Below are 25,408 nucleotides of genomic sequence, written 5' to 3'. Positions count from 1 at the left end.
AGGTGAGGTTACTACTGACACTTGAGGAGCCTAAGGAATCCCCCCAAGTCGCCCAGGGTGGCAGGGCCAGAATTGACCCCGGGTTTCCCTGGCTCTGATGAGCACACGTCTGCCTCAGGGCTTTGGGAACATTCAGTCTCAGCATCCCCACTTGCTTGTAGGGAGACTGTGAGCACATTTCTTTGTTTCCCTGAGCCTCAGTTTTCCACCTAAAAATGAGTGCAATTACTGGTATTTTGGGATGTTGTTTAAAAGATCCTAGAGAGGGACTTCCCTAATGGTCCAGTGGCTAAGACTGTGCTCCCAGTGGAGGGAGGCCAGGTTCGATCCCTGGTTGGGGAACTAGATTCCACATGCTGCAGCTGAAAAAGAACCTCATGCTGCAACTAAGACCTGGCCCAGCCAAATAAATAAATTTTTTTTTTTTAAAGAGATCCTAAAGAATGTGTATGGAAGGCCTGGCACCACATAAATAATGCATGTCACTGTTGTCTGAGCAGTCAGGCCCAGAGAGCCTCTTTCTGTTTATAAAAAAAAAATTTAAAAAGAAAAAGGGAAAAAAACGTGGAAGGGTCCTGATGTAAGAGAATTCATCTCTCCATGTGATTTAAACTCGCATTCTACAACTTCAGGGCCTTCCCGGTGCCCAGAGGTGGACCTTCAACCGAGATCGTCAATGCCCGAAGGAAAGCACAGTTTCCCAGAATGTGCTCCGTTCTCTCCCAAAAGCTGCTTCTCAGGGCTTCCCATGGAGCTGCCTCCACCCTGGTGACACTGGAGACCCAAGAGGCAGATGTCTTTGAGGAGAATCTGCCTTAGTTTCATACTTTAACAAGTGGAGTCCCAGAGAGGCTCGGCCGATGTCACCAGGGAGTTTCCAACAAAACTGACGGCCAAGCTTGTGTTTTCTTCCCCATTCTGTAGCTCCGCCCAGAACCAACTCGAGAATGATGCAAGATCACGTTCCTCCTCTTAACTTTCTTCTTCTCACCTTCTCTTATGCCAAAAGGCTTCACCCCAAAAACTGCCTGGGCGTGCGCCAGTTTGCCGAGACCATGATGTGCGCCCTGCTGTACGACGCGGCCAACAGCTTCATCCACCAGCACTTTGTGGAGGTGTCCATGTCAGAGGAGTTCCTGGCCCTGCCCCTGGAGGACGTGCTCGAGCTGGTGTCTCGGGATGAACTGAACGTGAAATCGGAGGAGCAGGTCTGTAGAACAGAGTCTGCAGGTGACACGGGGGCTGCTGTTCTTTCTCATTTTTGGAAAAAAGTAAACCAGAACACAGTGCAGTTCGTGGTGTGGGTGCCCCGTTGCTGCTTATGGGTTCGCTTTATCATACCCATCTGCATGTTTCATGAGAACCTCTTTCCCACACATTTTAGGATCTAAATAATACTCAGCTGATTTTATCAACTGCGTGGTCCTCGTTCTTCGATGTTTGGGTTATTTTCCAAAATCTACTGTTAGAAGTAGTGTTTCCATGAACTGGAAATGAGCACAGATAACTTCTTGAAAGAGTCTTACTCTAAAGGCGAGTAGAGATAGGGGCAGTGGCTAGGGGGATATGAAGTCAAGAAGGTCCGATTGTTTTAAGATGAGAGAAATTACAGTACAACTGGACTGTTGATGGGAATTTTCCAGAAGAGGGAAGAATTGGAAATGTAGGAGAAAGGGGAGATTGTTTTCCTGGGGTAAATGAGAACAGACAGTGTAGGGAACAGGGAGAGTGTCTGAGAGGAGCTCGGGCCCCTCACGCCCACAGCGGAAAGGAGAGCCCGCACCCAGCACAGTGGGAAGGGTGGTGCTGAGAGAGTCTGCTCACATTGTCTTCTGGTTCGTTCCTGTGCTCTCAGTTGAGAGCGAGGGTGAGGGAGGAATGTTAGACGTCTGAGGGGAGATGAAAAGGTACAAGCTAGGCATCGAGGAAAGAGGGGAGAGTAGATGGACGCAGCTCGGGACTTGGAGAGGGCTGGATAGGAGGCAGGGCCAGGTGAGATCTGCAGCCGCAAACGTAACATAAGCTGGTCAGCCCTGTTGTGTGTTGTCTGGCAGCTGTATGTACTGGTGCAGGGTAGAGAGAGGGTTGCATTTAAAGAGCTGGGCTCCATCAGGGTACTCGTGTATTTTCCAGGTAAGTGTGACTAAGAGAAATAGGAGACTAACATGGGAATGATAACCCATGGAACCCGTGTAGGTGAGAGCTGAGGAAATGGCTGGAGGGGGACCTGAGAGGGAGGTGTGGGTGAGGGAGAGCCATGCGCAAGGCAAGGTAGAGCTGGTTGCTGAGCTGGAAGGATTGGAGGCAGTGGTCAGGTGCTGCTGCTGCTGCTAAGTCGCATCAGTCGTGTCCAACTCTGTGTGACCCCATAGACGGCAACCCACCAGGCTCCCCCATCCCTGGGATTCTCCAGGCAAGAACACTGGAGTGGGTTGCCATTTCCTTCTTCAACACATGAAAGTGAAAAGTGAAAGGAAAGTCGCTCAGCCGTGTCCGACTATTCGTGACCCCATGGACTGCAGCCCACCAGGCTCTTCCGTCCATGGGATTTTCCAGGCAAGAGTACTGGAGTGGGGTGCCATCACCTTCTCCAGGTCAGGTGCTAGTACACTGAAAATCATGGAAGGTGCTGGCCAAGCGAGGTGTGGATGATTATAGGGTCTTCTCAGGATAAAGACAACATCTTAGAGTGGTCAGGAAAAGCTCAAATGAGGGGCTTCCCTGGTGGATCAGTGGCTAAGTCTTCACACCCTCAGTGCAGACAGCCCAGGTTTGATCCCTGAGCCGGCACCACAGGGAACCGGTAACACAGGCCGCAACTAAGAGTTTGCATGCTGCAACTAAGATCCCACGCAGCCTAATAAATGACAAAAGAAAAGCTTAAATGAAAGCATACGGTTTTAGTAGCCAGAGAGGAGTGAAGGTCATCCTTTCTGTTGAACGAAAGTGTGGTGCAGGTTGTCTTAAGAGGACAGTGAGTCGGAGGGCACTGAGGGCTAGGCAGTGAAGGGCATCAGCCGCAGGGTGGCAGGGAGGTATATTTGGACCCGGCACTACAGACACCCAGAGCACCATGGCAGCAAGGCCACTGCTCAGCTGGTCATGGGTCCTGGGGTATCATGAAGCTGTACCTTGGCCAAAGGAGCCCCAGGCTCGGCAGAGATGTTAGTCCATCAGACACTCGGCAGAGATGTTAGTCCCAGCTCAGCTCCTTTCCTTAAAGTCCGAAGAGTCCTCTCCCCTGCATGTTAGTGACCATTAGAGAAGCAAAGCCTGAGCTCAGCAACATGGACCCTGAGATTTAGAGGAACACGCCCCATCCCAGGAGCAAGAGGCCCTGTCCCTGGTTCATCCGCTAGTTAATATGGCCCAGGGCAGCTCGCATCTACTGTGATACATTCTTCAAGGGCCTTTGGGCTTTAGAGGGAGAGATCCTTGGGGCTGGAGCCCCTAGGGAAGGCTCCTTGGAGAACCCGGTTCTGAATCCAGGCCTTAAAGAAAGGGGAATGAGTTTAGATGGAAAGGAAGAGATGCGGGCATTCTAGGTGAAGGGGACAGCCGGCCTGCCTAGAGAAGAGGATGCAGGAGCTGCGGGAATTAAGGTCGACAGCGCTTTGTTGCAGGAGAGAGGAAGAAGGAACCTCGGGCAGGTCTTCATTAGGAAGTCATAATGAAAGCGAGGATGGTGTTCCAGTAGCCTTGGCTTGCCCCTCAAGAGACTGAACCAATCGGGTAGCTGGGGATGTGGAGAGAAAGTGGTGGATTCAGGAGACAAGTCGGAGGAAAGATGGGTGGGCCCAAGGAGCGGAGGGTTTGAGATTAGGGGGTACCGGGGTGCAGGCTCTGGATGGACCAGTTGCCACCAGCGCTCCCCTCTCTGTCGTGGCAGGTCTTCGAGGCTGTGCTGGCCTGGGTCAGGTACGACCGGGATCAGAGGGGGCCCTGCCTGCCTGAGCTGCTCTCCAATATCCGCCTGCCCCTCTGCCGGCCTCAGTTCCTGTCGGACCGCGTGCAGCAGGATGACCTGGTGCGTTGCTGCCACAAGTGCAGGTGAGCAGAGTTGGGCCTGCACACAGATGCTTCCCAGGGTCTGGTGGGGAAGAGAACCTGGCCACTTGGTTCAGGGGAAGAAGCATTTGGAGTGGTCATTCTGAATTTGTGGCACACAGATTGATCTGCCTTCTGCCTAGAACCTACAAGGGTCCAAGTCTGTCACGTTGAGCAGAGAAATGTGCCTCATGGAAGCATCAGGGCAGAAGGGTCTTCCTCCCCTAAGTTATCTGAGGATTTTCTAGCATCTCCATCCATGGATCTGTTTATGAGCCTACAGACATCTATACTGTGTGCCCTGACCCTGTTCTCACCAGCAGCTGACTTAGTGGTGACTTCCTGGGGCTCCTCGTCCTCCATAAACATTAGTCAGTGTGCTGGCCTCGGGTGGGTTTGTCCAGCTGCAGTGCTGGGCGGGGTTATGGGGGGCACATTTAGAAACAGGCAGAAACGGTACCCAGAGTAAACCAGAGAGACTGATGCGGCAGAGCCACCAAAACAGCTCAGGAGACGCCAGCCACGGGGGAGGAGGTCATAAAGTAGAGCAGCAGAGGAGCGTCTGCGTCTTCCTTCTGCTTGCTCGTCAGTCGCAGCTGGCTCAGGAGGAAGTCAGCGGTGGGGGGCAAGCAGTGTGAAGGTGTGTTTCAGGTTGGGCTGAGGTGTGGCTGGAGGCAGCTGAGCCCCTGGGATGAGCAGTCTCAAGGGTGCTGTTGGGGAGTTTGAGCTTGGTTCTGTAGGCAGTGGGTAGTTACGGAAGGGTCTTAATTAGAAAACCAACCTGGACGGCAGGGTGGAGGCTGGCCTGGAGGCAGGGGGTCTCTCAGGAGCAATTGGCTTCTGCTGCCTCAGTCCAGGTGAGATGGTTCGTCACAGGGTGTGAGTTACAGAAACGAAAAGGAAGAGCTGGGTCTGAGTGGCAACAGGATGCAGGCAGCTTGTTGAGCCTCCCCAAGGCCAGCTAGTTTACAGAAGACTGCTTTTCTCCTGTTTAGCTAGCGGAGGTGGGCTCCACTTATCTTGACCCTCCGGTGTCGAGCAGGTCTCAGTGGCTGTGTGTAGTTTGCCCTGGACTCACCTGCGTTCTTTGAGACCAAACGTTCCTCCTAGGCTTCCCCTGCAGTTGTGGGTGGGACCTGAAAATGTGGGCCAAGAGGAGCGAGTCCTTCCTGTCCTGGATTCTTGCACTTTATTCCAGGGACCTGGTAGATGAAGCAAAGGACTATCACCTCATGCCGGAGCGCCGGCCCCACCTGCCGGCTTTCAGAACTCGGCCTCGCTGCTGCACGTCCATCGCCGGGCTCATCTACGCTGTGGGGGGCCTCAACTCAGCAGGTATCTTGCAGCTCCCCTTCATAGAGCCCCGTCTTGGCCGCCGTGGTTGAAGAAGCACCCAACAGGCTAGCCTGGCTCCTTTGCTTCCTCCCCCTGGTGCCTCTAGGTTTTATATCATCGCTCTGCTGTAAGGGCATGTCAGATATTAATGCTCTTAAAACAGAATATCAGAGCACAAAAGGTCTTTAGAAGTCCCGCAGGCCTGGCCCCCTGCCTCCGCAGTGAGGAAACTGAGGCTCAGAGAACTTGATCTGAGTTCACACAAGTTCTTTGGGCTGAGCAAGGGCCTGGCTCCTGGGCCCGCACTCATTCTCTAATATCCCATCAGCTATGGGATTTACTCGGCTCTGGATGGGATATAATCAGAGACCCAATTCTGTTACCAGGCTAATCACGTTGGGTCGTGTGGCCCTCTGGGCTTAGACTCTGAGCATGTCACCGTAAGAAGGAAGATTCTCCAAGTGCACAGGGTCTGCACTGTCAATCCTTCTCACTCTTCAACTCTTAACCTCTAGTGAAATACACGTGCCTTATAGTCCTCGTGTTCTTGGCAGCTCTTGTGTCATACAGTCAGGCTCTGAGGAACGCTCCCTGGAGCCTGTGCCCCTCCTGCCCACCCCAGGCATCACTGTCGGGCGGGGGTACTCTAGGAGAGGGCAGTGGAGACTGCTGAGTCCTTGCCGTGCAGAGGCCCAGGGAGTTGTCACCTAGGATGTGAAGGCCTGGCCTCTTCAGAGTCAGCCAGGCTGATGGGAGGTGGGGAGCTGGTGGGCAGTCCTGCGCAGTTTTGCTTTTGATTGAAACTTCGTGGGGAGATGGGTCCTGGCCTCTGCTGCTCGTTAACCATATGACCTGGAAAAGGTAAGTCCTCAACTAGTGAACGTAGAGCATGGCAGGTGCTGAGTGTCCCAAAGCAGAAAAAAACAGGGAGGGGGTTACTTTATTTGATCTTTAAAAAAAAAACAACAGTGGAAATGGTGGGGTTGGAGTTTCTCCTGCTGCTATGGTTACTGTTTGTTGAGCACGTGGTATAGTCTAGAACTCTGCTAGGTGTTCTGTCCTTTAATCCTTGTGGGAACTCTGCCCTGGAAATGATCTCAGGTGTGAGACCAGAAGATGGGGATGCCAAGCAGCTTGCCCAGGGCCCCCCGCTAGGAAGCGACAGTCGCACTGGAGCCACGCCCTGCTCTGTGGCATGCCGCCCGGGTCGGGGAAATAGCGGACCCCGTTTGCCTCCACCTTTGCCTTTCAGCAGGTGAAGAACCGCCTTGCCACTTAAAAGTGCCCTGTCTAGAAAGGAAACAAGTGCCTCCAGTCTGCTTCTGATTTCCCTGAAAGAATTAGGTTTGAGGTTATCCCTGGCTCCAGTTCCTCAGGGGGCCCTCCAGCCTTGAGTGATTGTGTGGGAAGAGCTGATAAGATCGAGTCGAACATGCCATGTAATCATTGCCCAGCAGCCGTGATCTAAACGAGCGGTCTCATTTGTTTTAATTTGAGTAGCAAATTTTTATGCAGGTGACTCTCTGAATGTGGTGGAAGTGTTCGACCCCATCGCCAACCGCTGGGAGAAGTGCCATCCCATGAGCACAGCCCGCAGCCGCGTTGGCGTGGCTGTGGTGAACGGGCTCCTCTACGCCATCGGCGGGTATGACGGCCAGCTGCGACTGAGCACCGTGGAGGTCTACAACCCAGAGACAGACACGTGGACGCGCGTGAGGAGCATGAACAGCAAGAGAAGGTATTCCGGGAGCAGGCTGCGCTTCCTGGTCACTCTTTGGGACCCCATGGTCTAGGATGGGGGCACCATCCTAGATCAGCAGGACATGAAGTAAAACAAACGCAAGCTTCGGCTTGGGGATCCCTGCAGCCACTGCCCGTACCTCCTGGGAGCCAGCACCCCCGTCTGCTTGTAGTAAAACCCCTGCCTCGTCCTTGGAGGAACCTGGGGAGATGACACAGGGGCGTGTGGACGTTGTACTGTAACTTAAGTGCCAGATAAGGACTGAAAGTTTTTATTATGGAAGATGCGAGGAGGGAGAAAAGCTGGGCTGGAACGTCAGGAAGGTTTCGGCGAAGAGGTGCCGGGACCACAGTTTGAAAGCTGAAAAGTAAGGAGGATTTAACTTCATCAGTCACATGAGGGAGTTGGAGGGAATTCCTCTCTATGCTCGCTTTCCCCCTAGGATCCCTGCCCCACATGCTTTCACTGGCAGGGGCTTTGTGGAACGCAGCAGTGCTCTTTACCTGGGGGCTTCACACAGTCCCCAGGCCTGAGCACACAGCTGGCTACTTGTCTCCTCCTGCCCATGTTTCCTGAGTCAGACGAGAGATGAGAGGACATCCACACAGAGCCTCCGGTTATCCTTCTTCATGCTACAGTGACTGGCGATGTCCTTCCTTACGTCAGTTGTGTGTGGACTGTCTTGGTTGGATGGCGGGAGCTTTGGAGCGCGAGGGTGTACCTGGACAGACTTGTCTGTTCGCCTGCCCTCAGGGCGGCGGCACAGATCAGTGGTGTCACGGGACACGCTGCTGTTTCTCTTCCGAGACTAACAGCAGAGCAGTCAGCCGTCCAAGACGCCCTTCGTTTAACCAGAACAGTTCTGCGTTGATCTCTTTTATGTATTGCGTCTCCTGGACATGTGCCCGACTTTGGGAAGAAAAAGTTATAATAATACTATTTTTGAAAACCTCTGGACCAGCCGCCCTTTAAGGGCCTTGTCTGCTTTTGTAATTCTGTGGCCTGAGTATTTACCTCACAGACCCCTCTGTCTGGCCGTGATTTGGGTTTTGTCCTCGTAAGCTCATGTGAAAAAAAGAGAGATAGAGATGCCAGTCACTGTGTGTATGAGGAAGAAGAGTCATGTTTCAGCGTGGAAGTCCTTTGCCACATGGAAGAGTCACAGCCGTGATACACGTGGTCCGCGTTCAGCCGTGTTTGTATATGACCTCAAGCAGGGAGGAACCTGCCTTTGTATCAGTGAGATTCACGAAAGGCCAAAGAGCTTTGTTCTTGGAAGAAAACATATGTAGAAAAGCTCTCCCCTCTCGTGGTTCCTTCTCCTCCTGCCTCTGCCTCAGGGCTTCCCCTTCTGGCTCCTTTGGTCCTTGGCAGCTTTCTGTGGCCTCAAGTGGCTCACTGCTCAATATCCGCCATCAGAAGGGCCTCTTTTGCTTTAACGGCCATGAGTGGTTCTTCGTTGCGTGTCTGCTCTGGGCTGCTTGCTAGCTGCGATGTCACAAGGTCTGGAGTGCTGTCTGGGAGGAGGCCACCGGGTGGCGCCTTCCCTCACTGTGGTTATTAGGCACACAGGCCCAGCTCCATTGCATCCCCCTAAAGTGACAGACTGCCTTAAAATGTGTGTGGTCACTTCTCCCCTGATGAACCACATGCCTTTTCTCCTGCTGGCTGGTGACAGCCTCCTTCCTACCGTCATTCCCTGCCCTCCTCTAGTCCTGCAGGCTGCTTGCCCAGAGCCCTCTCCCACGACTGTTCCAGTCCACAGTGGTCAGTTCAGTTCAGTCGCTCAGTCGTGTCCAACTCTTTGCGACCCCATGGACTGCAGCACGCCAAGCCTCCCTGTCCATCACCAGCTCCCGGAGCTTGCTCAAACTCATGTCCATCAAGTCGCTGATGCCATCCAACCATCTCAACCTATCTCCCCCTTCTCCCACCTTCAATCTTTCTCAGCATCAGGGTCTTTTCAAATGAGTCAGTTCTTCGCATCAGGTGGCCAAAGTATTGGAGTTTCAGCTTCAGCATCAGTCCTTCCAGTGAACACCCAGGACTGATCTCCTTTAGGATGGACTGGTTGGGTCTCCTTGCAGTCCAAGGGACTCTCAAGAATCTTCTCTAACGCCACAGTTCAAAAGCATCAATTCTTCGGCACTCACCTCTCTTTATAGTCCAGCCCTCACATCCATACATGACTACTGGAAAAACCATAGCTCTGACTAAATGGACCTTTCTCAGCAAAGTAATGTCTCTGCTTTTAATATGCTGTCTAGGTTGGTCATATTAACAACCTCAGATATGCAGATGACACCACCCTTATGGCAGAAAGTGAAGAAGAACTAAAGAGCCTCTTGATGAAAGAGAAGTGTGAAAAAGTTGGCTTAAAGCTGAACTTTCAGAAGACTAAGATCATGGCATCTGGTCCCATCACTTCATGGTAAATAGATGGCGAAACAGTGGGAGACTTTTATTTTGGGGGGCTCCAAAATCACTACAGATGGTGATTGCAGCCATGAAATTAAAAGACGCTTACTCCGTGGAAGGAAAGTTATGACCAGCCTAGACAGCATATTAAAAAGCAGAGACATTAGTTTGCCAACAAAGGTCCATCTGGTCAAGGTTATGGTTTTTCCAGTGGTCATGTATGAATGTGAGAGTTGGACTATAAAGAAAGCTGAGTGCCAAAGAGTTGATGCTTTTGAACTGTAGTGTTAGAGAAGACTCTTGAGAGTCCCTTGGACTGCAAGGAGATCCAACCAGTCAGTTCTAAAAGAAATCAGTCCTGAATATTCATTGGAAGGACTTATGCTAAAGCTGAAACTCCAATACTTTGGCCACCTGATGCGAAGAGCTGACTCATTTGAAAAGACTCTGATGCTGGGAAAAATTGAGGGCAGGAGGAGAAGGGGATGACAGAGGATAAGATGGTTGGTTGGCGTCACTGACTCAATGGACATGAGTTTGGGTAGGCTCCGGGAGTTGGTGATGGACAGGGAGGCCTGGTGTGCTGCAGCTTATGGGGTCGCAAAGAGTCGGACACGATTGAGCGACTGAACTGAGGTTGGTCATACCTTTTCTTCCAAGGAGCAACCGTCTTTTAATTTCATGGCTGCAGTGATTTTGGAGCCCTGAAAAATAGTCTGTCACTGTTTCCATTGTTTCCCCATCTATTGTCCAAGAAGTGATGGGACCAGATGCCATGATCTCAGTTTTTTGAATGTCGAGTTTTAAGCAAGCTTTTTCACTCTCCTCTTTCACTTTTATCAAGAGGCTCTTCAGTTCTTCTTCGCTTTCTGCCTTAAGGGTGGTATCATCTGCATATCTGAGGTTATTGATATTTCTCCCGGCAATCTTGATTCCAGCTTGTGCTTCATCCAGCCCAGCATTTCACATGATGTACTCTGCATATAAGTTAAATAAGGGTGACAATATCCAGCCTTGACATACTCCTTTCCCAATTTGGCACTAGTCTGTTGTTCCATGTCCAGTTCTAACTGTTGCTTCTTGACCCACATTCAGATTTCTCAGGAGGCAGGTCAGGTGGTCTGGTATTCCCATGTCTTCAAGAATTTTCCACAGTTTATTGTGATCTACACAGTCCAAACTTTGGCATAATCAGTAAAGCAGAAGTAGATGTTTTTCTGGAATTTTCTTTTTCTATGATCCCACAGATGTTGGCAATTTGATCTCTGGTTCCTCTGTGTTTTCTAAATCAACCTTGAACACCTGGTAGTTCACAGTTCACGTACTGTTGAAGCCTGGCTTGGAGAATTTTGAGCATTGCTTTGCTAGCGTGTGAGATGAGTGCAGTTGTGCGGTAGTTCCCCTTATCTCTTCACACTGTCTTTACCATTTCATTGAAAGGTAATCTCACATGGTTTTGTGGCACCTCTCAATCCTTCTCACATTTTTGTTGAATTCCACAGTTGTTACTTTTGTCTACTTCTAGAAGGACAGTAACATGTCTAGTGAGTTTGTGGCCTTCCCACAGCCCTCTCCTCAGGCAAGTCCTCGTCCTCTCCCAGGCTGACTCAGGGATGTCGCATGGACCACTGTGATTTGCTGTGTACATTAGAAAGAGGGCTGTAAAGTCTGGCATCCTTTATCTTACTGTTTGTTAGACACCAAGATTCGCTTTTAATCTTCTTCAGCATCAGGTCTGAACACAGTGAGTCGGACAGCTTGGCACTCGTGTTTCATTTTCCATGAGGCTTTGTGTAGACCAGAAGACTGTATGATTACACCAGATCCCTGGTTCGTTGGTATTAGGAGAGCTTGGCACAATGAACATTGTGGGAGACAGGCTTGTGGCGTTGAAATCCAAGGCAGGCCCTCTGGGCAGCCTTGAGATCGCCTGGCCTCCTCAAGCCACACCTGCCTGTCTCTGCAGGGGTGATGGTGATGCCTCCCTTGGGATGTGCTGAGGGTGCGAAATAGCAAGTAGAGAGCACCTGCTGTGTGCAGTGGGTGTGAAATAACTGGAGCTGTTGCCTGACCCCTCAGACAAGTTAGGGGACATGCAGGGCCATGTATGTAACAAAAAGATGTTTGCCATACCTTATAGTGATTTGTGTGGGGAAATCATAGTCACCCATATGTTGAGGGCTTGTTCCTTACAAAGCATCACACTCAGCAGTGTCAGGGTCTCACTGTGAGGACCCCTGTCTTCCAGGAGGTCCCCACTTGTGCAGAAGTGGTGGGTCGATGTCTGGTAGCCCTCTGGGCAGGGCCTTTGGCTTGCTTAGCTCTCTAGACCCGGTGCCCCGGGCAGTGTGCCTGGTGAGGGCCTGGTGTGCTGGACAAATGGGTGACTGACAGCTGTGAGAAAGGAGCTGCGCTGGGAAGGCAGGGTCGGGACGGACTCATTCTTGCTGGGGGATCCAGGATGGCTTCTGGAGGAGCAGAGGGAGGAATTTGACCCGGGCCTTAAAGGTGAATCCGACCCTGAGCACGGCAGGGCAGAAGAGCGTATCAAGGGCTGAGGAGGAGGTGGAGGAGGCACCCCGGGCAGGAAGGGCAGGAGGCAAGAGGAACCCCAGGGCAGTTCCGTTTCCATTTTACAACGTTGCTTAGGCACACACCTGGGATTTAGGTCTGCTCTAGAAGGAGGCAGCTGGGGGCTTGGCTTACTTCTCTGTACATGAGGGTGCCTCGGGAAGTCTGAAGCCCTCGGGGTGACCGCTGTGTCTGTTTCAGTGCCATGGGGACGGTCGTGCTGGACGGACAGATCTACGTCTGCGGTGGCTACGATGGCAACTCTTCTCTCAGCTCTGTGGAGACCTACTCCCCTGAGACAGACAAGTAAGGAGTCCAGCTCCCCTGGGGCATTGGAGCTCGCTAGACAGAGTATGAAGATCAGAAGTGCTTTACTCATGCTTCTCGAGGTTAGGGAAGATTTCTCCTGTTTAGCTCCTGTGGTGTATGTTAGTTGCTCGGTTGTGTCTGACTCTTCGCAACCCCATAGACTATAGCCCTCCAGGCTCCTCTGTCCATGAAATTCTCCAGGCAAGAGTACTGGAGTGGATTGTTCCCTTCTCCAGGATATCTTCCCAACCCAGGGATCAAACCCTGGTCTCCTGCATTCAGTAAAGAATCCAGGCAGATTCTTACTGTCTGAGCCACGAGGGAAGTCTAGCACCTGTACTTCCTTGCATGTAATAGGTATTTAATAACCTTTGATTAAATTAATGAATGATTAAATAAATTTTAAAAACAAACAGTCTGCATAGGTACTTGGAAACATTTGTTACTGCTCTGTACCACTTAAATAAATCAACTCATTTTAATGGAAATGCAGGTGAAAGGGCATGGGAAATAGATGAACAGCACTTTCCAAGATGGGTAATACATGATTTGGGGGGAAGAAAAGTTACACATTAAATAGTTAAAGAAGCTTGGGAAACATTGATGTCTGTACCACCAGAGGCCTCGTCTTCCCGTAACATATATTAACGTTTTAAACGACTGAAAAATTCTGCAGTAGAGAAACCTCTTTAATTTCACTGTATCTGTCACCATCCTGTGGTCTCATTTTGCGGAACACTCTTTGAAAAACACCAGCAAGGTTAGCCCAAGATTTTCATTTCAGTATTTTAATCTGCTTATATTCAGTATTTGAACCCTACAGTATAAACACATTGGATCCATCACAGAGCTTTTAAGCCTTTATTCCACGCACTTAACCAACCTGTTAAGTGTCAGGCAGCGAGCGGGATGTCTAAGATGCTTAAGCAGCACCTCGTCTGCCGGGGCCACTGCACGCAGCGATGGCCCTCCTCTGGGGGCCTGTGTCTGGAGCTCTTGGGTACAGAGTAGGGAGGGTTTCCATCTTCCCACGGCTGAGGGGGCAGAGTCAGGTTGCAGAGATACCTTCTGAGGGCAAGTGCGCATCCCAGGAGAAGAGACAGCAGGGAGAGAGGCTTGCAGATAAGAAAGAGCTGCTGTGTGAGGTTGAGGAGCAGGTGTGGGTGGCACGTGGCAGAAGGTACAGCTGGAAAGGAGATGAGGACCCAGTGGCAAAGAAGCACGTTAAGGAACTTAGAGCCCGCCGTAGAGGAAGTAGCAGTCGTCAGAGGACATTCCGTGCCCAGGTGGGATGGGAATGATCTGAAAGCCAGGTCCCCCAAAGCAGGCAGTTGCAATGGTCCCACAAGAGGCCACAGCCAGCGCAACAGTAGTGAAATGGGGACAAGCAATGACCAGGAGGCAAACCAGTGGAGATATGGTGACTACAGAATGTTGATGATGGAGAAGTCGTCTTAAAAAATTCCGAAACTATAAATCTAGCAGCTAGATGGCTGGTGGTCCCATTCACAAGACCAGAGGCATTAGGGAGGAGCAGATCTGTCAGAGAGGCCTTGCTTGGACGTCCTGACTTTGAGTGCGTGGGCCTGAAGCTTAAGCAAAAGGCGGCAGCCAGAGTGACCTGAGCAGAGGTGGTGGAGGAGGCCGTAAGAACTGAGGGGATTGTCCAGGGTGGGACAGAACAGAGCATAGCTCCTCCAGATCCTCCTCCGCCGTCTTGGGAGGGCAGGACCCCCCGATCTCATGGCTCCTTTTCTCCTTTGCCTCTTTCCTGAAGGTGGACAGTGGTGACCCCAATGAGCTCGAACCGCAGTGCCGCAGGGGTTACAGTCTTTGAGGGCAGGATCTACGTGTCGGGCGGCCACGACGGCCTGCAGATCTTCAGCAGCGTGAGTCTGGGCTCCTCCTGGGCAAAGGGCACCTACACTCCCTTTACCTGCGAGAGTTATTTTGAAAGGACGTTGTTTGGAAAAAGGCTCAGCCTGGCCACTGCTAGGGAAAGTGTCACCTTGGGGCCTCAGGCCATCTGCCACGTGCTCTGAAATGCCACCTCGGAGCATGGGAACCCGTGTGCTCAGAGAGGGTTAGAGTGTGGCCTTAGCACTCTCACTCCACCCTGGGCATCTCCTCAGCGAACAGCGCCTGAGCCCTGCTGAAGTTCCCGCCCAGAGGAAGTGCAATCGTAGACAGAGTGGGAACGTGCAGATAGTTGCGTTCTTCTGGCCATTTGACTTGAAATTGCATTTATTTTAAAAAGAGCTCCAGAGCCATTGAGTGGTCATTCCACTGTCTGTCAGGGCTTCAGGGGGAGCAGACGGTGGGGATCTTGGGAGACCCCACACGCCCGCTGCTCCGTCACCACACAGAGCGAGCGCATCGCAGCAGCTCCTCGACTTCTTTCTGTGGGTGTAGACAGAGCTGGTGAGGCCAGGCCGTCTCCCTGTCGCCCATGCCTGTCATCTCACAAGCAGGTGTGCAGCTGAGGAACGTGAGCTTCGGGGCCAGGGCCCAGCCCGGCAGAGCTCCTCGTCCCCCCAGCCTCTCCCTGGGCACGGAGGGCAGCCGGGCCGCCGGCAGCCGAGCCTGCGCCTGACCACCCCTCTCCCTGCTGCAGGTGGAGCACTACAACCACCACACGGCCACGTGGCACCCGGCGGCCGGCATGCTCAACAAGCGCTGCCGCCACGGGGCCGCCTCCCTGGGAAGCAAGATGTTCGTGTGCGGGGGCTACGACGGCTCGGGCTTCCTCAGCATCGCCGAGGTGTACAGCTCGGTGGCGGACCAGTGGTGCCTGATCGTGCCCATGCTCACGCGCCGAAGCCGGGTCTCGCTGGTGGCCAGCTGCGGGCGGCTCTACGCCGTGGGGGGCTATGACGGACAGTCCAACCTGAGCTCGGTGGAGATGTACGACCCGGACACGGACCGCTGGACGTTCATGGCCCCCATGGCCTGTCACGAGGGCGGGGTCGGTGTGGGCTGCATCCCTCTGCTCACCATCTAAGGCGCAGGGGTGGGCCATGGTGGGGCAGGGATCTGGTACAAACACGGGCAGCACTCCCTCCCGGGGACTGTCCCCCTGGGGAGAGGTGCTGGACCAGACGACAAGGTGAAACGTGAGCTCGCCGGAGATCCAGGGTTTCAGGTGCTTAAGTCCTCCTTGGCTGTGCAGCCCTTGTGATCTTCAGGGGCCTGAGTGACCAAGATACACAGCGGGGGACAGAGCCCCTGTGGTCCCGCCGCCAGTGACAGGGCGGCTCAGCTGGTCCACACATCCGCGGGCTCCATCCAAGCCCACCTCCCAGCCGCCGCAGCTTCGTGGGCCGCCCCTCTGCCGAGGGCTTTCCATCTTGACCGTCCTCGCCCACCACACACCAGCCGTACCATGGCCAGTTTGCAGGGGGGCGGCTGCAGTGGCCGAGGCCGCTGGAAACTGCCGGATGTGGCCGGGGGAGAGGGGACACAGGTCAGAGGTCCTCACTGTGAGCCTGCAGCATGGCAGGGCCAGCTGCACACGGGCCTCTGCGCCTTCTTCCATCCAAGGGCCCCGAGGATTCTTGTCTACATTGCTGAGCAAGCAGGGAGAACAGAAGCTTTTCCTGTGTCTAATTTTGGGATTGCCACGAGGTCTTTTTCATCTTATTCGAGAGAAACCGAGGGAGAAGAAAAATAAAAAAAGATACTTGAAGGAAACTGAAGGAAAGTTAAAGCAACACTTGAAAGAAACTGGAGGAAAAATACTTTTTTCAAGTGAGCTTTTTTTTTTTTTGGCAAGAAGAAAACATAAAAGACACTAAGGGCAGTTACATGTTTAAATGGAAAACCTCCACCCGCCATGAAAAGGGTGGTACCCGCTCCCACATTCTTCGGATCCCAGGGTCCCGAGGCCTCGCAGGGCACGCGGGGTTCCCTCTTAGCCCCCCGCGTGTCTGGAACCAGTGCACTCTCACCCTGTCCTGTAGCACGGTGCTCACGGGGTTTGTCTCCACACCCACTGTCAGAGGACTTTTTTAACTGTAGGCTTAGCGAGTTGGCTGTTACCGCCGCCCTTCTAGGTGGGAGCTCCCAGCTTGTCACTGGCGGCTCCGCGGGCCCCGGTGGTCCCCTCCTGCTGCCACTCGCGTTCCTCCCTTCCTTGGCCAGATGCTCATTTGCCCACCTGTCCTTCTCGGATAGTTTTCCTCATCATGACGCTTCGGAGGCACATCGACCATTTGTACCTCGAGAACCTAACCAGGGACTTGGTCCTTCCACCAGCCCCGGGGCTGGCTTGGTCCAGCCGCCGCCTCTCCCCCGCCAGTCCGCTGCTCCCCCATCCACTTGCCAACTCCAGGGGTCTGGCCTCCCCTCCAGTCCTTGGCAGACCGACCAGCAAGGTGGACCTTTACACTCTCGCAAAGCCGGCTTTACGACCCAAAGAAGTAAAAGCCGAAAGAATCTCTTGCTGCTGCAAAGAACCGATTTTGTATTTCTTCCTATGATCTTAGCAAACGACCTCTTGACTCCACGCTCCTCCTTCGCCCTGCCTGGATAGGACCTTGACGTTGCACAGCGGGAAACCGACAGGAGGACACTTCTGTGACCAGTGCGCTGGGCAGGGGAGCTGTTCCTCAACTGCTGCTGCCAAAATTAGGTTTTCCTAAAATTCTTCCAGTAGAGACTTAAGAGAGGATACGTTTCCAACGCGAGATTGGGTCTCAGGGTCCCAGTCTCTTCTTGGTTGGTCTCTTGCCCATCGCCGCCTCTGCCCGGGTGTCCTGGAAGCCCTTCAGAAAGGCAGGAAGTGGCATTCTGAGACATCTCTCCTACCCTGGGACCAGGAGGCTTACCAGTGTGTGCAATCGCCATATTTCCAGAGGAAGTACCTTTGACACCTGCCACTTAGGTGGAGCTGGGCCTCTGCTAAAAGCGCCCGAAAACGATGTTTTTATTTTAAAAGACTTAACAGTCTGATCCAGTTTAAGCCCAGGCTCACAGCGGAGCTCCAGCATTTCTCATTCCCTGTCTGTCTGCCTCTCGAGGTAGACTTGGAAGGAGGGTGGGGTCTGTGTTTCCCGTTAAGAGAGGAGTTTCCAATGCACATCATCTTCTTATAAGCCCGTTCCTTTTGTGAATTTGCAACAGCACTGACAAGCCTGAGCTGTGAATGTGTTAAGAATCAGCAAGTGGGCCTCGCCAGGTCCTTAGGATGCTGACCCATATTTTGCCATCGGGGTTGAGACCTCAGTTTCCCACGATCTGCCACTCTTGTGGTGGCCTTCCTATACCCACTCCCACCTCCTGGCACGGAAGTCACACTGCCACACCTGGGCTCAGTGTTTCCAAGTCAGGTGGTGCTTTGACTTGGGCTCTGAGCACAAGTGAGCCGACACCAACGTTTCACGCTCTCCACAGTAGGTTCCTCAGTCTGATGGTCATAACTTTTCACAGGTGGCTGGTCTGACCCTTTGGTGTTGGAGCCTTTCCAGGAAAACCATGGAACGACATCACCCAGAGATACTGTGGAAAGAATGTGGGACAGACACTGAACAGTGAGCCTTGGGGTCCAGCTCAGCTCTGAGCAGAGGGCCGTGGCATCAGCTGTCCTTGGGTATTTCCGCTTAGGTAATAACACAAGGAGCCTTCTCTTCTGGGTTTCATCTGAGAGCAAAGCCAGGATGGGAGCTGAAGACCAGCTTTTTGGCCACAGAGATGTGAGTAGGTAGGAATTCTGACTCTCCCTCCCCCCAATTTATTGTTTCCCAGAAAATCTTCATTCCTTTTATTTATAGAACGCATGTCTTTTATGTTAAGAAACCAAAGAGAAATAAAGAGTACACTCCTAATACCTTCTTGCCCTTACCTGATTTATTTGTTTCTTTTAATTAGAGGTAAATGATATTTTTATTGTAATTCAGTGTAAAAATATTGAACAAAGTGAAAATGTTTCTGTGAAAATAAGAAAAAAACCTAACTGGATGGCAGATGTAGTTTTCAAAGAGACGTGTGTGTATTTTATAACAATGGGTTCCGATGAAAAAATACACAAAAAACTTCATGAACATGTTGCATGCTTGCTCCTGTCCACATCACCCCTTTCTTGGATCTCCCCCCTTTTCTTTACTCCGTGCCGTAAAACTCCACAAGAGTTCCCCAGCAGAATGTGACTGGCCTGTGACTGCCTGGAACCGAAACACCCAGCTCTTTTTTTAATACTCCAAGCCAGAGGTACCTAGCTTTGGTGCATGTAGAAGTCACTGGAAAGGCTTTAAACCACAGACTGACCCCCTTCCCAGGGACCGGTTCCCTCGGACTGGAGTACAGCTCAGGTCCTTATGCAGGCAGGTCTCCACTGTGGCTCATAGGCTCATCCCTGTGTGAAAACCGGGCCCCTGTGTGTAGTTTCCACTTCCCCAGATGGAGCCACGTTCCACATCTGTCTTCCTGAGACTGCACGCTGGTTACTGTGGTGGTGGACCTTAGGAAAGTGCATCCACACTCTTCCTAAAGTCAGCTGTTGGCCAGTCTGATCCAGTGGGTAATGGTTACACTCTCGGATGACAATTAAGGTTTTGGAAGGGTATGTCACTCCCCCATACACCCCACCAGCACTGTTGATTCTCTCTTGGTCATCTCAGTAAGTAACCTCCACGCTCAGGCTCTTGTGCCCGTTACTACCAGGTAACGTGGCTCATTTTAGCATAAAGAAATGATCTCAAAAGAACTGAGCAACTGACCTGATCTCATCAACTAGCCGATAGTATTGTCGAGAACCGAGGCCAGATCTCCACTCTCACTGTCCAGTTCAGCTGAGGGGAGCAGTGCTTTCGTCCTCTTAAGCAGCTGATCCTGTGAGCCCACAGCGTGGAGGTCTGCTGCCCAGCACCGTGACGGGCCTTCGAGAAGCAGGCTGGGCAGTGAGGGAGAGAGAAGAAACCATGTTTGGATTATGGAAACAGGTACCTTTGTGTCGAAACAGGAAACCAGATTAGCTGTGGGAGAAAGGCTAAATGCCTGTGATGTGCTAACAGCCCTTTCTGTGTAACCTACACCGCTTTGCTCAGAACTAGAGACCCTAGGAGCACAGGGTAGCCCGAGGAGCTCTGGCTCGGCTCATCTGCTTGACTTTGTGTTTCCCTGTTGTTGTTCACTGAACTCCTCTGCCTTCACAACTAGCAACAGAGCCCACTCCTCTTCACCCCAAAGACCAGCAGCACTGGTTTTTACTGCTGCTCACAATAACATAGTTTTACCCAACCGAAAAATGACAGGGGAATCTCATGGTTCTCACCAATTATCTCCCAGGCTTACTGTTCCCTATTTCATCTCAAGTGATGACACAAAGTGTTTTTCTCTTAGTGGAGCTCGGTTCCCTGTTTAACTCTCTTTTTCTAGGTTTGCCGTTCAGGGTAAAAAGGCAGACCACCTAGCGGGGCAGAGAAGGCTGCTGTGGTCTGGCCTCTCTGGTCGGCCTGGCACGTCTCCTCCACGCTTGTTTCTAACGGAACCCCAGCTGGGCAGTGGCCTGTGTGCTTGTCTCACTCACGAGATGGTGAGCTCCTTGAGTCACCCCTATTGTGTGTCAGCGCCGGACACATAGAAGAGACACAACCATTATTTTCTTGAAGAACTTGAGGGCAGTCAGGTATTTGCAGATCCAAAGTTCACCTAATCATGCTTCCTAGTTTCCCTTTGTTTTGCATCACTGGGTTGTTTTAAATAATTTTACTGAGGTATAATTTATTCACTCATTCTAGGTGTGCAGTTCAATAGTTTGTAGAAAATGTGCAGAGTTGTGCCACCATTGCCGCTGCCCCGCGTTACGATATCTTCATCACTCCATAAAGTTTCCTCGTGCCCATATGCAGTTCGTCCCCATTCTCACCCTCATCCTTGGGCAACCACTATTTTGCTTTCTGTTTCTATGGATTTCCTTGTTTTAGATGTTTCATATAAATGGGGTCATACAATATGTGGTCTTTTGTGTCTGGCTTCTTTCCTTGGAATACTGGTTTTGAGATTCATTGATGGCATAGAAGGTATTGGGAGTGAGTTCTTTTTATTTTATTGTTCCTGTGAATAGTATTCCGCTGTAAGCATAGACCACATTTTGTTTATCCACTTTTTTTCCACCAATTGTTGAATGTTTAATTTGTTTCCAGTGTGGGGCTTTGATGAACAGTACTGCTATGATGTACAAGTTTTTGTTCTCATACATTTTCATTCCTCAGGTAGACTGTTAGGAGCAGAATTGCTGGATCATACATACGGTAAGCTTACGTTTAACCTTTTAAGAAACTGACCATTTGTAAAACAAAAAAAAAGAGACTGACCATTTGTATTTCTCTAATGGCTAATGGTTTTTGAGCATCTTTTCATGTTCTTGTTAGCCATTTGTATATCTGTAATAAAATATCTACTGAAAACTTACCCTTGGTTAGTTGGGTCATATGTCTTATTGAGTTAAAGAATTCTTTACGTATTCTAGATACAAATCCTTTATCCGATAAAGGATTTGCAAATGTCTTCTCCCAGCCTATAGCTCATCTTTTGATTTTCTTAATAGTATTGAAAAATAATATCTTAATAGTGTTGTAGAAGTTTTTAATTTTGATTAAGTTTAGTTTTATAAATTCTTTTATGGATTGTACTTTCTGGTGTCATATCTTAAGAGTTTTGCCTAACCCAAGGTCATGAAGAAATTCTTCTAGAAGTTTTATAATTTTAGCTCTTGTGTAGGTGTAGAATCCATTCAAGTTACTTTTAAAATTCATTTTGTGTCTGTGTGTGTGTGTATCCATTTGTCCCAGCATATTTGTTGCAAAGGCCATCTCTTCCTCCACTGAATTGCTTTGGTACCTTTGTTGAAATCAGTTAACCATAAATATAAGGGTTTATTTCTAGACTCTCAGTTCTGTTAAACTGATCTATATGCCTGTCCATGAGCCAGCAGGATAGTACTGAGCTTTCCAGCTTTAAAGTAAGTCTTAAAAATAGATAATGTAAGTCCTCCAGCTTTGTTATTTTAAAAAATCCTTTTGAATATTTTAGGTACTTGGCATTCCGATTAGCTTTTATAGATCAGCTTGTCAGTTTCTACAAAAAGCGTCTGGGGTTTTTAATAGATGCTGTGTTGAATGCATAGATCAATTTGGAGAGAATTAGCATCCTGACAATGCAAAGTCTTCCAGTCCATGAATATGGAATGTTTGTCATTTGTTTAGATCTTCCTTGATTTCTCCCAGCAATATTTTCTCATTTTTGAAGTGTTGCACTTCCTTCTGTTAAGTTGATCCTAACTGTTTTTGTTTTTTATGCTGTGTGGATGGAACTACACTGACTTAATTTTATTTGGGGAGGTGTTTTTTTGCTAGTATATAGAAATGCCATTGGTTTTTTGTATATTGATCTTGTATCCTGTGACGTTGCCAAACTCATTCATTAGTTACTCTTTCTTTCTTTCTTAGCTGTGCTGCACAGCTTGAAGGATGTTCCCCAACCAGGGATTAAACCTGAGCCGTGGCAGTGAAAGCCCCAAATCCTAACCACTAGACCACCGGGGATCTGCTAACTACTACACTAACCAGGAAATTCCCTTTAAAGTCTTTATCTTTAAAAAAATTTTTCACATATGTGTATTCCTTGGGATTTTCTACGCGTATAATATTCCATCTGTGAATAAAGATAGTTTTATCTTTCCAGTACAGATGCCTTTAATTTTTTCCTGCTTTGTTGCACTGGCTAGAACCTCCAGTATAGGGAGTTCCCTGGTAACCTCGTAGTTAGGACTCAGAGGACTCAGAGCTCTCACTGCCATGGCCTGGGTTCAATCCTGGTTGGGGAATAGATCCCACAAGCTGCGTGCTCTGGCTCAAAAAAAAAATAGAAAAGAACCTGCCATAGAGTGTGGTATATAAATGGCACAAATAGACATGGTTGCCTTGTTCTTAGTCTTAGGTAGGAAAACATAATCCTTCACCAGTGAATATGTTAAGCTGTGGGGTTTTCATCAGTGACCTTTTTCAAGTTAAGGAAATTGCATTCTATTCTTACTTAGTTGAGGTTTTGTCATGAATAGGTATTAGATTTCATCAGATGCTTTTCCTGCACCTATCAGCTTTTCCTGTCCTTTCAGCTGTTAATACGGTATATAACATTAATTGATTTTCAAGATACTGATACAACCTTGAATTCCTAGAATAAATCCCACTCAGTCATGGTGTATAATCCTTTATATGTTGCTGAATGGCTTGCTGATATTTTTTAAAGGAGTTTTTTATAGTGCATCTGTGTTCACTAGAGCTGTATTCTGTAGTTTTCTTTTCTTGTGATGTCGTTGGCCAGTGGGACTGGCCTCATAGAACGAGTGAAGTGTCCTCCTTCTTTATTTCTGTAAGAGTTTGTGAAGAAGTAGTATTTTTTTTTTTTAATATTTGCTAGAATTCACCAGTGAAGCCATCTGGGCCTATTATTTGAAGGATGATTCTAAATTTCTAATTCAGATTTTTCACTTGTCTCCAGGTCCCCTGAGGGTGGATACCCACTTCTCTCAGGAGATTGGAATGATTGATGTTTTGATACAACATAAAAGAGTCTCAAAATAATGATGCTTAGAGAAAGAAGCTGGTCAAAAAAGGAGGACATTGCCGTGTGCTATGTCTTGGTCTGTTCAGGCTGCTGTAAAAATTAGCAAAGACTGACTGGCTTATAGACAGCAGAAGTTATTTCTCACAATTCTGGAGGATGGGGAGCTCAAGATGCAGGGACTGGCAGATTCAGTGTCTAGTGAGGCCCCGCTTCCTGGTTCACAGACAGCTGCCTTTTTGCTGTGTGTCTTCACATGCGAGCTCGCCACAGTCCCTTTTATAACATCAGTTATCCCAGAGCCCTCATGACCTAGTATCAATACATCCCAAATGCCCAGTCTGCAGACACCATTACTTTAGAGGTTAGGATTTCAGCATGTGAATTTTGAGGGAATACAAACCTCCAGTTTATAGCAGATTTCCATTTATATAGAACTCTGCCCAGCACTTCATGGCAAATAGATGGGGAAACAATGGAAACAGTGACAGACTTTAGTTTTCTTGGGCTCCAAGTAGACAGTGACTGCAGCCATGAAATTAAAAGACACCTGCTCCTTGGAAGAAAAGCAGTGACCAACATATTAAAGAGCAGAGACATTACTTTGCCGAGAAAGGTCCAGACGTCTAGTCAAAGCTATGGTTTTTCCAGTAGTCATGTATGGATGTGAGAGCTGAACCATAAAGAAGGCTGAGAGCTGAAGAATTGATGCCTTCAAACTGTGGTGCTGGAGAAGACTCTTGAGAGTCCCTTGGACTGCAAGGAGATCAAACCAGTCAGTCCTACAGGAAATCAGTCCTGAATATTCATTGGGAAGACTGATGCTGAAGCTCCAATCCTTTGGCCACCTGATGGGAAGGGCTGACTCATTAGAAAAGGCCCTGGTGCTGGGAAAGATTGAAGGCAGGAGAAGGGGACGACAGAGAATGAGATGGTTGGATGGCATCAGCGACTCGATGGTCATGAGTTTGCACAAGCTCCGGGTTGTTGAAGGACAGGGAAGCCTGACGTGTTGCGATTCACAGGGTCACAAAGAGTCGGAGACGACTGAGTGAACAACAAGTAGAAAATGTAAACTAACGTAGCAACAGAAAGTAGATTGCAGAGTGCCTGAGGACAGCAGGGTTGATGGGGAGGGCGTTGGGGAGGACTCAGAATTTAAAGGATGTGAGGAGACTATGGCGGGATGGTGGGTATATGCACTATCTTGTGGGGATGGTTTCACAGATTGTACATTATGTCAGACATCAAATGTATACTTTGAATATGTGCAAGTTATTCTATGTCAATTATAGCTCAATAAAGCTGTTAAAAAAAAAAAAAGTTGGACACTGATTTGCACTGTGGCCTCTAAGGCCCCAAGGTTTACTGTCTCTTTTGGGCTCCAGATCCTGGGGTGCACTTCAGGCCGAGATGATGAGGGGACCTGTGGACCCCAAGGGCTCTCTGGTCTCCATCACGTGGAGACAAACCCAGCTTAGCAGGTCCTTTGCTCGAGTCTAACACAAGCATTTTCCTTGATATAACATTGTCTTCAGATTTACCTTAAAGGCTGTACAATATGCAATCCAGTGAGTATAACACAAATTACTTAACCATTCCTCTAGTGGCTGGGCACTCAGGCCATTCCCTATTTCCAAGTAGCATAAATAAAACTGCCAGAAGAGCAGTATTGCTTAACTACTGTCTACAATCCTAGATAGTAATTTAGCAATACATTAAGTTCTTAACATGCTCATACACTCTGATACTATTTCCATTCTAGGAACTTATCTCAGCATTGTTTAAAAACAAAGCAAAAAACTGGAAACAACTTCAACAGCAGGAGTAACTTAAATAAATGGAGGTCTAGTCACCCAATGGAGCATAAGACAGAAAAAAAGAAAAAATGTGAGCCAATAGTGACTGAAGTGTATTGGCTGATAGGTTAAATGAAAATAAGCTGGTTGTAAAATGGGACATAAAATGACTATGGTTATTTTTTCTTTTAAAAAATAAAGCTCACATCATATCTGTCTATGGTGATGGTGGTTTAGTCGCTAAGTCCTGTCCAGCTCTTGCAACCCCATGGACTGTAGCCTGCCAGGTTCCTCTGTCCATGGGATTCTCCAGGCAAGAATACTGGAGTGGGTGGCCATTTCCTTCTCCAGGGGATCTCCCCGACTCAGGAATTGAACCTGGGTCTCCTGCATTGCAGGCAGATTCTGTACCAGCTGAACGACAAGTATCTGTACAGGGAGTGAAAGTTGATTTCTGAAGACATTTAGATGTTAACCTAGAGGTCTGTTCACCCACTGTGTTCCCACACCCAACCCTGGTGAATTCTCCCTTCTCAGTCTTGCTCTGATGGCTCTGAAGACTTTCAGAAGCTGCCAAGGCCAAGAGGCTGAGCTGTGTTTGGTGCCTTGGTGCTGTCTCAGGGCCTGC

General features: G+C 49.6%; 1 protein-coding gene across 1 annotated transcript in view; it reads left to right on the top strand.

Annotated features, from left to right (window-relative positions):
* The window catches only part of KLHL18 (kelch like family member 18), a 46,831-nt gene extending 31,409 nt beyond the window's left edge, over nucleotides 1-15,422 (top strand). The window contains exons 4-10 of the mRNA XM_068982950.1: nucleotides 1,010-1,208; nucleotides 3,890-4,050; nucleotides 5,246-5,382; nucleotides 6,898-7,120; nucleotides 12,314-12,418; nucleotides 14,199-14,310; nucleotides 15,036-15,422. Of these exons, the coding sequence (XP_068839051.1) occupies nucleotides 1,010-1,208; nucleotides 3,890-4,050; nucleotides 5,246-5,382; nucleotides 6,898-7,120; nucleotides 12,314-12,418; nucleotides 14,199-14,310; nucleotides 15,036-15,422 (1,324 nt within the window). The remainder of the gene's footprint in view (nucleotides 1-1,009; nucleotides 1,209-3,889; nucleotides 4,051-5,245; nucleotides 5,383-6,897; nucleotides 7,121-12,313; nucleotides 12,419-14,198; nucleotides 14,311-15,035) is intronic.
* Nucleotides 15,423-25,408: the final 9,986 nt, after the last annotated feature.

This window comes from Capricornis sumatraensis, chromosome 10 (genome assembly GCF_032405125.1).
Source record: "Capricornis sumatraensis isolate serow.1 chromosome 10, serow.2, whole genome shotgun sequence".
NCBI lineage: Eukaryota > Metazoa > Chordata > Mammalia > Artiodactyla > Bovidae > Capricornis > Capricornis sumatraensis.
The sequence above is the reverse complement of the archived record's forward strand: the minus strand, read 5'-3'. Positions and strand labels throughout refer to the sequence as shown.